The sequence below is a fragment of the Octodon degus genome, unplaced genomic scaffold, assembly GCF_000260255.1.
Source record: "Octodon degus isolate 3935 unplaced genomic scaffold, OctDeg1.0 scaffold00140, whole genome shotgun sequence".
NCBI classification, from domain to species: Eukaryota; Metazoa; Chordata; class Mammalia; order Rodentia; family Octodontidae; genus Octodon; species Octodon degus.
The window spans coordinates 1,047,721-1,059,394 of record NW_004524716.1 but is presented as its reverse complement, the minus strand read 5'-3'; the positions used below and the strand labels follow the sequence as shown (position 1 = coordinate 1,059,394).

General features: G+C 43.8%; 1 protein-coding gene across 1 annotated transcript in view; it reads left to right on the top strand.

Moving 5' to 3' along the window:
* The window catches only part of Ptgfrn (prostaglandin F2 receptor inhibitor), a 123,750-nt gene that overhangs the window by 3,371 nt on the left and 108,705 nt on the right, over positions 1-11,674 (top strand). The window contains exon 2 of the mRNA XM_004641718.2: positions 10,087-10,123. Coding sequence (XP_004641775.1) covers positions 10,087-10,123 — 37 coding nt within the window. The remainder of the gene's footprint in view (positions 1-10,086; positions 10,124-11,674) is intronic.

The following is an 11,674-nucleotide window of genomic DNA, read 5'->3' as shown; positions in this document are numbered from 1 at the left end:
TCTGTCTGTCTGTCTGTCTGTCTGTCTGTCTGTCTCTCCCCTCTATCATGGCAGTAGCTCCTAATAGGCCATAGAACAATAGCCTGCTACTGTTTCTGTTTCCTGTACCTTCTAGAAGCTTCTAGAGGACAGGATTTGTGTAACCCTCACTGTTGTATTCTGTTGTATTCCTAACAGGCAGAAATTGCCAACCAACAATGATCATTCAATAAACATTTGTTGAAAGAATAGGTGGATCCAAACAAACATCAGTTTTAAACCATTAAAGAAAGGTAACAATGATCAGTACCATCACTTTAAAAGAGAGAGAGAGAGAGAGAGAGAGAGAGAGAGAGAGAGAGAGAGAGAGAGCTGTATAATACATTTTATGATTTCCATCAAAACTGATTCAAATATAGTCTTGGCAGTTAATGGAGTAAGCTTCAGCTTTCTGGAAAAATAATTTGCTTGCAGTGCTTTAGCAGGAGATGGTAAATGAATGAGAATGTTGTTCTCGAAGTTTTTCACTGGCCTTTTTGGGGAGGACCAGGGATGGCAAGAAGCAACCATGTCTCCTTCACAGTGCCAAGGTTTGTGCCTCGAATTCTTAGCTGTTTAACATTTGGTGACAGACTCAGAAATTTAAAGCTGAAAGGAACCTTCATGACGGAAGAGTGATTGGAAACGGAACCGTTCAGGCTTTGGAAAATGGACACAACCCAGCTGTCACTGGTCAGCAGAAGAAGGGATACCTTCTGCTAGTCTAAGCATCTGGCCCCAGGTGTCGATACCGAAGGCTTTCCAGGAACCCAGCAGTCCCTGCCAAGACTGCATTTTCTGTATGGCTTTCTGTATGGAACAAGAAAATATCTACAATACCTTCTGGCTCAATGTGTTTAGCACAGCATTCTCTAATCGTCCTTTCCAAGGAAAGAGTATTTCTGGAAAAACACCCCAACTTCCCTTGTGGTAGGATCCACCGGCCCCAGGCTAGCAGCAACTCCTAATAGAACCAGGGCACTTTAATTGCCCGCAGAAAGGTTTCTGCCACCTAAGACTGCACTGTGGTCTTTTTGCCCAGATCCTGGTGCAGCACCTCATGCTAAAACCTGTGCTTCTCTGTGTGTTGCTCGTTCTATTATTGAAAATCCCAAGGGTATGATGTAATGGCAGTGAGCTTCATAGGGAAGAGTGGGTTTCCTCCCTGCCTGGGAAAGCCCTCTTACAGGCAGGATAGGACACGCTGGTCTGGAAGGCAGCTCAGGTCCGACATTCTCCGCCTCGCCCTGGGTGAGTAGAAGCAGGTGTGTCCACTCACAGACCGTGCCCACCTTTTCTAAGCCTTCTTAGTTTCTTCCCCAACAAGAAATACGACTCTGCTGATCACAGTCTTAGTCAGTCCAGTGCAGGTGATCCAAGCGCACAATCGAAGCTTAGCACAACGTGTGGTGCTGTGAGGCCCGAAGGACTGAGTTTGCTGTGCTTCCCGGTGCCAGGGCTCCGTTCTCGCCTGGCTATTGTACAAGTGACCTAGAGGTGGCTGGCTCATGTTGTTTCTCAGCTAGATTGGAACAAATGTAAAATCTCAAATGTCAGGTTCCTGAATGTCTTTCTGAGTTTAGTCTCCGGCCCTTTTCTAGGCTCTGGTCTTGGGAACTGAACATTTCTTTGGACTAAAATAAAAATTTCTTACCTTCATGAATAGTTAGCAAAACACTTTCAAGCCCTTTATATTGTAGGAATCTCCATAGCCTTGGGAGGGGTAGACAGTGATGGTTGCTTTGTTTACAAAATGAGGGACCTGAGGCTGAGAGAAGTTATGGGCTCACCAACATGCACCCAACTGGACGACACAGAAACCCTGTGTTGCTCATTCCATGAAAATCAATGAACGTTAGAATATAAACAGAATGATCACAGATGGGCTGGACGCTGGCTCTCCACTCAGCCTCAGCCTCCCCTATTCACCTTTAAGTCCCTAGGAAGACCCATGTGCTCTCAGGAGTGATAACTTCTAGCTGCCCGATCACATCTTGCAGTGTCCTCTCCTCCTTCTATGGTCCCCACAGCTTCCTGATGTCTGGCCACTGCTGTCCCCAGCCAGAAAGATGGAGCTTCCTTCAGTGCCAGAGCTACCTCTGGGTCAAGTCCACTAATCTACATGAAGAGGACAAGAGTGAAGGCAGGAAATGTGCCCCAGCCTCCCCACCCCACTGTCCTAGGACAGGAAGGGGTATTCCTGGGAATAAGGAGTTCTGAGACCAGGTTGTATGTCTGACTCTTTCTTTGGATTATTCTTTTTCTAATTGTCTGCTTCCACAACTTTCCTTGGCTGTTCACATAAATAGTGCCTGGTGGCCTGCACCTTTAATCCTTCAAATACACCTGGGTAACTCGGAATTTCATTTTTTTAATTGATTTTATTGAGGAACAAATAGCAATGAGACAGTTTCAAAACCGATTAATAGGAGAGTTTCAATAATTAATACATTGCATGTTATTGTCTTCGTAGTGGTTATTCATAGTACAAGATGCAGATATGATATCCTATCCAAACACTATTAGTACAAATCTTTCTTCTCATTGAATTAAGAGAAAGTAGCTGTATATCTATCCTATTTTGTATACACAGATACAAAATGTTTCTTCATTTGTACCCCCTTTTTTGTTTAGTTTTGTCAGAGTTGGGTATCTCATTGCCATTTAAATATTGTAGGTGTGTGGATTCAGCAAAATAATCCAATATAGTCCAGTAGTCCATATTAGTAGTGGGTTATTCATAGGACTGGCAATGTCAGAAGTTGTTGACTTGAGCCTTTTACAGCTCAGCATATTAATATGGCTTTACTTTTTATACCTCATTTTTATACTTTTCTGCTGGATGGTTAAAACCAAGATAAAACAAGATCTATATAATAAGAAATGTAATTTTTATATCTGACAAGGTCAGTCAAATCCCCTCAGGATTTACCCTGAAATCCTGTACCACAGTTTGTAGAACCTCAGTGTCAGCCATGTGGATGAGTCATGGCCATTGTTGACCAATTTGTTCTCTGGGAAAGCCTGAGAGAATGTTTTCTCTCCATGTGACTCTCCTTAGGCACACTCTACATCATTGATCACTTTCCTCTGTGGCCCCATAATCTCCCTGATCAGAAAATTTGGGACACAACTGAGTTACAGGATGTTTAAAGTACAGGTTCTCCTATGTCCTGAGTCCTCACTGATCTTGAAAGGCTAGGGCCAAAATGTTGGCTGTCCTTGCAGCCCTTCTTTTTCTCTAATTTTTGGTCTGCAAACTTAAGTTGTTAACCCTCCAGAAGAGAAGCTTAATGATATTATTACCCTATAACATAGACAGTTGAGTTTAACCTCACTATCTGTCTGAATATCAAACATCTTAGACATAACATGGAGCAGGTATTTTCCATCAAGTATTGATATATTAAACTTTAAATCCCTACAGAATGTGAAGAAAAAAATTAAAAAATTTTTAAACAAATGGGAATAAACAATTATATATTTTTACACAGAAATTTAGAAATCTAACCATATACAGCATTGTAGCAGGACAGTCCTATCAAAAGAATCTTTTTTTTTTTTTTTTTTTTTTGGGCAGAAACAGGGATTGAACTCAGGCCCTTGCACTTGCCAGGCAAGCTCTTGTTCTACTGCACCATCTCCCTGGGCCCTGTGAGTCTGAATTTCAGAGCTGAATTAAAAGACTCAGATAGGTAATAACTCAGAGTGCCAATCTGCTAGTCATCTTTCTGTGTCTGTGACAAAATACCTGTGATAGGTCAACTTAAAGGAGAAGAGTTTATTTTGGCCCATGATTTCATAGGTTTCAGCCTGTGGTTGAAACCTCTGTCCACTGAGGGCTTATGATGAGACAGGATGTCATAGCAGAAGGGCTTGTGACATCTGAGGTTGCCTCCCTTCTGGCAGCCAAGAAGCATAGCAAGAAAGTGATACGAAGAGGCCAGGGACAAAATATACCTCCAAGGGCACACCTCTAGTGACATACTTATTCCTGCTGACCCCACCTCCTAAGTTCCCACCACCTTTCAACAGCCCGTTAAGCTATGAATCCATAAATGGCTCCATCTGTTCACGAGCTCAGAGCACCATGACCCATCTACCTCCCAAAAGTTCTATTCCAGAATGCTCCTGCACTGGGAATCAGACCTTCAACACATGAGCTTCAAAGGGAGACATTTTAGCTCCAAATCATAACACCCACTGGTATCAATTTACATTAGGCAGCTTTTCATTGCTGTGACAAAATACCTGATATGAATCAACTTATTAAAAAAAAGGTTTCTTCTAGCTTGTGGTGTCAGAGATTTCAGTTCATGGTCAGCTCACTCCATTGCTTTTAAACATGTGAGGAAGAGATAGCATCCTAACAGAGGGCCGAGCAAAATAAAGCTGCTCATCTAATGACACATGGCAAGCGAAGAGAAGGAGAAAGAACCAGTGAGAGAGGAAGGAGATGAGGATAAGACAACCCTTACAAAGAACACCCGCAGCTACCTGCACCTCCAACTGGCTCCCAGCTCATAAAGCCTATTGAGGTACGAGCTCACCAATGAGCTTTACAATTAGTCTGTTGTAAAGTGAGTACACTAGTGATACGGTCATCTCTCTAAGCTCTGTCTCTCAATATTACTGCACTGGGAATTAAGCTCTCAACATAAAAGTTTTTTGGGGACTCCTCATACTTAAGCCATAACAAAACTGGAGCAACAGCATTTCATTCAGGTTTCCTTCCATTCCTGTGACTGGGTTTCTTTCTCACAGTATCCTTGGGTGGTAATTTGAAAGTAGCCTTCGGCAGGGTGATCTCACTCTGGGTCACAGGCAGATGTGCCACATACACTGACACAGAACCATACCTGAAGGTGGTTCTATGGTTTGTGTCTAGATGTTTCCTCGAAACCTCATGATGAAGTCATAGGTGGGGCTTTTTCAGAAGTGGCCGAATCTAGAGTGCATGATTGATTCAGGGTACAGTGCTAGGGTTCAGGTTGCTAGGATTAGGAGGGGTGAGTACTAAATCAGCCCACTGACTGGCTTGGCTCCACCCTAATTCCAGTAGCCTGGATACCATAGAAGGGACACAAAGAGGCTTGTCTTATCTCTTGTTGATTTGTTACTTCCACCTGCCATGAAGTGTTTCTTCTCTGTGACACCAGCCTGCCTTGGAGCCAGCTGATTATGGACTGAAACCTCCACCAACTGTGATCAAATAAACCTTTCCTCCTTAAGCTTTGGATGTCAGGTATTTTGTCTCAGTAATGAAAAAGTAAGATAGGTGGACGTCACAATTAGAGACATTTTGAACCTGAACAGGGGCAACATGGTGCTACTTACCTACTGCGATCAAGTAATGCAGTTCTTTTTCTTTGTATTTAATCTCTTTCACATTCACATCACGATGGCCTTACTTAGAAAATTATGGTATATATGCAGGATAGTTTGGATAATTGTATTGCCAATTTCTGCTGGCCTTTTGAAAGAAGCAGTTAATGCTTAAAATATTTTTCTTTTCCTATTTTTCTTTTGAATATTTCTTATAACTCTTTGTTATTGTTTTGTTTTTTCTTTAAACCAATCTTTCACATTTATATCTGGTATTTTAAACAACCAATTTGAAGATAACGTCATGCAATATAGTAACCATTGTTGGATTCCTATTACTTTGTTTAGTGAAATTTTGTATCATTTCTAATGTTGCTTTTTTTCTATTATCATTTTGTATTCTTTAAAAAGTAAAAAGAAAAGAATTAAAATTATGAAAGAAAACTGATCTGAGAACAATATCAGAAAAGAAGAAAGGGCCAAGGAGCTAGCTCAGTGGTGTAAGCACCTGCCTGGCAAGAGCAAGCACCCAAGTTCAGTCCCCGGTACTGCATGCCACATGGGCCCTGGAACTCTGGGCACACCATGTGAGTCACTGAAAACTGGGTGTGGGGGTGCATACCTGTAATCCCAGTGCTGGGGAGGCTGAGACAGGAGGATCACTATAAGTCTGAGTTGTGTAGTAAGACACTGTACCAAAGAAAGAAAGAAAAAAAAGAGGAAAAATTTTGCCAAATTTTATAGGTATTCAGACTCTGTTTGGGGGCCAGGAAATGAATAAGGCTAGTACTTTCTAAATAGAACTTTTATTTGTAGAAAAATAAATTTATTCCTGAACTCACGAAATAGATGTTGAGGGCTGGCCAAATAGCTCAGTGGATTAAAGCATCTGCTTAGGCAGACACAAAGGCCAGAGTTTGATCCCAGCCTGCCATGCTGGCCCAGCCCCCGGGGTGCGATGAAACTTCAATTAAGACTGGGCGTGGTGACGTGCACCTGTAATCCCAGCACTTGGGAGGCTGTAAACAGGAGGATCACTACAAGTCTGAGCTACATAGTGAGACCCTATACTAAATACAAAAAAGAAAAGAAAACAAAACAAAATAGATGTTGAACAAACATTTCTAAAATGCATGTTTGAAGAAGTATCAACCTGTAAGATGCCCCCGATTTTGACTCATCCCTGGCCCTAGAGAACAAATCAGCCAGGGTCCTGGAACTCACTCAACCTTTCTTTGCTCTTCTATGAAATAAAGGTGTTAAGGTGAACACTCCACAACTATTTGTTGACTGAGTACCTTAAAAGTCATCCGAATCACTTAAATTCTTCTTGAAAAATGTAGATGGTCTGCTGGATCTTATTAGCCTTTTGGGCAAGGGCTTCGCCATGGCAGTGCTTCTGTGTTGATAAGGCCTGACCCGAGGAAGCAGCAGTGTTTCACTCCCTACCAAGGCTGGGCGCTCTCTTCAGTCCAGCTCATTTTCCTCACTTCTCACAGAAGCCAAGTTGCGCCACCAGCATTGACTACCATTCGAAGCCTCCGCTTGGAGGTGGTCAGACACACTAAAAAGTGTGTGTGAGCACACATACTCCAACCCACTCTCATCATGCACAGGGATTAGCCTCAAACCCAGCGCTGCTTGAATTGCAGCATGTAGGGCCAGCCAGATAGCTCAGTGGACTAATGCACCTGCTTAGGCAGATGCAGGGTCCAGGGTTTGATCCCTGGCATGCCACGCTGGCTCTGCCCCCGAGGTGCCCTGAGCCAGGGAACAAGACTGGACATGGTGATGCGCACCTGTAATCCTAGCGCTTGGGAGGAGGCTGAAAACAGGAGGCTCACTAGGAGTCCGATCTGTGTAGCGAGACCCTGTAGTCCCTGTACTAAAAATACATTTAAAAAAAAAAATGAGGTATGTATCCAGACTGGCAGGGAGCCAGTTAAAATGCAGATTCTGATTAGAGTGGACTTGGGTGGGGCCTAAGAATCTGCATTGCACATAAGGCGATGCCGACTCTGGTGGTCGGACCTCACACTTGCAGCAGCAAGGCCTTAGCCCGTGTCCTCCGCCTGACACAGGAACACAGCACCCGCAGTATCAGTGTCTAGGGATCGGATGAGTCAGGAGGCTAGAAGACAACATAAACACGTAGGCCAGTGATTACATTACAGTGCTCTAAGTGTTCATAAACATAATACAAATGTTTATAACTCTGGGAGGAAGGGATTGACGAGAGGAGAGCATGACTTAAAAAAAAAAAAACAAAGAAGTTTGGCAGAAATCAGCGGTCTTCATCTATGAAAGAATTTTGTTTTGTTTTGTTGTGATTTTTGAGCTACTGGGGATTAAACTCAAGGCCTTTGCACTGAGCTACATCCCTAACCTCTCCCCTTTTTTCCAACATAGGGTCTCCCTAAATTACTAAGTTGCCCAGGCTGCCCTTAAGCTGACAATTCTCTTGCCTCAGGCTCCCAGAGCACTGGGGTTATAGTCATCTGGCATCTAGAAAGGAAATAAGGATACTTGGGCAAGACTTTGTGTATCGCTGTAGTGTGTTAGCTTGTTGTCACTATTACAAAATACCTGAGGCAGTCAGCTTACAGAAATAAAAATTCTATTTGAGCTCAGTTTGGAAGGTAACAGCCCGTGCTTATTGGGCCCTTTGCCTGTGGGGTTGTGCAGAGGCAGAAAAGGCTGGCTTTCTGCTCCCCCTTCAGGAGCAAACTCTCAGTGACCTGAAAACTTTCCACACAACCCCAACTCATAAAGGCTGTACCACCTTCCAGCACTCCCGCCCTGGCAGCCAGTCCGCTGAGACCCACTTTTGGCTCTTTGGAGGGCATTCAAGACCCAGCTGACAGCAGAGGGCAGCTCCCTGGGAGCAGCGCTGCTGTTCACTCGCTTTTGCATTCTCTGCCTGACATGGTGCCGGCTGCAGATTCTGCACAAATACTTGTTGGCTGGATGAATTAGCCAATCTTTTATTATATTTCATTTAATTTTTATTGCACTAAAGTATCCATAAATTTGTCATTTTAAATATTTTCCAAGTGGGTGATTCAGTGACATGAAGTAATTCACATGGTTATGTAACCAACCACCACATCTGTCCATGCCCAGAACCTTTTCATCACCCTTGTACCCACCAAGCCATGGTTTCCTTTTCCCCCCACTTCCCCAGACTCTGCTTATCATTATTTTATTTTCTGTCTTATGAATCTAATTATCTTTGGCACACCATATAAATTGAATCATTATTTTCTCTTTTATGTTTGGCACATTTCAGCTGGTATTTCCTCAAATTTCATCCATCAGGTAGCTGATCTCAGAGTATTATTTCCTTTCAAGACTGAATAATTTTCCATTGTATGTCCATACCACACTTTGTTAATCCAAAGTCCACTTTGTTTATGGATATATATATATATATATATATATATATATATATATGTTGCTTTCTCTGTTTGACTATTGTGCATACTACTACTATAAATATAGGTGCATAAATATTTATAAGAGCTCAGTAGACTAAACACCCTCTTTGGCAAGCGCAGGGACCAGGGTTCGATCCCTAGTCCTGTGTGCTGTCCTGGCCCCACCCCGGGTGTGCACTGAGCTGGCCACAGAGTCCTGGTATGGTGGTACATACCTGTAATCCCACCACTGGCAAGGCTAAAAACAGGAGGCTCACCATGAGCCCAATTTGCATAGTAAGACCCTGTACCAAATACACAAATGATAATAAATAAATAAAAACAAAATATTTATAAGAATCCCTGCTTTGAAATCTTTGGACTGTAGTCCTCAGAGTAGAATTACTGAACAATATGGTAATCCTACCTTGAATTTTTAACGGACCCTCCTTCCATTTAGCTTTCTTTTAAATGTTAAAAATTTAATTATTTAAATCGTACAGGAGCTAAGAATCTCAGCATGTAGATTCGCCTTGCTCACAGAGCCTCCAAATGCCCTCCTCGGATCTGGTGATTTATAGCACGAATGATCTTTGTTGTGCCTTGCCTGTTACTATGGGCAGCTAAGTTAGAAATAACTTAGAGAGGGACTGGACTTTCAAGGAAGTCAGCGGAAAAACAGCCATCAGAATTGCAGCTAGAAGCTCCGCTGAGGAAGGCCAGGCCTTGAGATAAAGATGCACTGGCCAGGCCTGCACGCCTCCTGCGGGATAAACAAGAACTTGAGACGATATTGGACTTTCCACCACCTGGTCCAGTAAGTCAAGATAGACATCAGCCCAGAAACGCATCAGGGCCCATCCCTTCCCAGAATGCCTTGCTCTTTTCATGTACCTTTGCTACTTACTCCCTACTGGATCAATATTAGCTAAGCAGCTATATTTGCAATTGTACAGGTTGATGGCAATTTGACCCACCTTGTTTTTACGTTGTGATTTTATCCCTGACAACTAGCCTCAGGGGCTCTCCTTATTTCCCATAAACTCTCCTAAATGTTTTCATTGGTTCATGATTTCATTCACTGATGTTGAATTCGTGGTTCATGCATCTCATAGGGATCTAGGAGAAATGTAGTTCAAATCCGGAGGGAGTCTGTTGGTTACATGGCCTCATTTGTCCCCACTGAGTAGACCAACGGATGGGACCGCAGGCCTTCAGACTTCTAGGCAGGCCAGGCCAGGCCTCTGAGCAGCCCCTCTGCTGCCCCTGCAGCTGAAGATTACCCCACACCTCTGCAAGCTGGCCAGTGTTGTGTTTCTCTCCGCAGAACCCCAGTAAAGCCAGAGAGGCTGCTGGTGCCCAAGGTGAGACCCTTCTATGGACAGTGACACTGGGGCAGTGCTAGCATTTTCCAGCAGACCAATCTAACCTGGAGGTAGCCAATCCTGGGGGAGCCACCGCTGGCCAGAAGCAGAGCACACTGAGGGTGAGGCTGAAGGAGGGTCCATCCACAGCTGGCGGCCATTAGGATTGGCAGAGGCTCCCTCAGTGTTCTCAGAATCACTTTAAAGAGCTACCAGGCCTGAGGGCAGGGAGTCAGATTCCAGGACGCAGAGACAGAATTCAGACTTTAAAACACAGGATGTCTTTTTTAAAAAGCTATTTATTGAAACAACAGACTTTAAAAAAAAAAAAAAGTCATATACAATCTCCTCCCTCTAGCAAATTTGTCTTTATTTTCCCATGCTCTTGCCTGTAGCTAATACCATCTTTATTTCTGCTTTCTTTTCTTTGCTCTGGCAGTGCTGGGAGTGGAATCCAAGGCCTTGAGCGAGCTCGGCAAGCGCTCCGCTGCCCAGCTACCTCCACAGCCTCTGTTGGTCCTTCCAGCCCTCTGTCATGCCCAGATTTCTTGTGCCTCTTCCTTACCTCTGGAGGAGGGTCTTCTGCCTGCATTATCATCATTTTTTGGTTCCTGGAGCTGGAGATGAGAAGGACTAGTCTCCTTTTTTTTCTATGTCTCTTGGTGCACTGTTCTCTCTCTCTCTCTCTCTCTCTCTCTCTCTCTCTCTCTCTCTCTCTCACACACACACACTTCTCTCTCTCTCTCTCTCTCTCTCTCTCTCTCTCTCTCTCTCTCTCACACACACACACACACTCCCTCCACATACTCCTGTCTTGGTAATATGTCTTCACGCAAGGGTGAAGGAGGAGTCCAGGCGTGTCTTTCTGCCCCTCTGCCTATTCTGCAGCTTAGTCTGACAGGAGTTGACCTTGCAAAGGAGGCATTGGTGCTGCTTACCTGGCAGAGGTCCGGCACTGGGCATTTGCCCTTCTCTTCCTGCCCCTGAGTCCTCTCTTTCCCTTGTTCTCCACTGATAGCAGTTTTCATTAGCTTCACTTAGAGTGAATAAGGTAAGATTTTGCTAGAAGATTTATAGTGTTTTTACGCTACCGTAACGTTTCACTTTTTACATCTCTCAAAGTCTTAAAACCATGATTTCGGCATTCTTAGCAAAGACATTAAGATTTATGTGCTGCAGGTGCTTTCAGATACCTCTAAATGCATCCCACTCAGGTTCTCTGGCAGTGCTGGACCACTTATCCATGGCAGGACCACGACATGGGTTTGGGGACTTTTCCTGAGCAACTTTTTTTCTTGTCTCCCATGTCACTGACTTTGACCTGGAAACTTCTTTCAGTTCAGGCAGCCTTGCTGTTTCTCCCTGGCTGCTGTTGCAAGCAGGTCTCCCGCTTCCAAGGGCCTAACTGGATCCAATTCCCAGGTGCTTCCTAGATTAGGTTTTTTTCTGTTCACATGTGTCTTAGTTACCCCTCTCTCATTGCTGGGACAAATACCTGACACTCAAAATGAAGGAAGGAAAAGTGTATTTAGCTCACAGTTATTGAAGGTT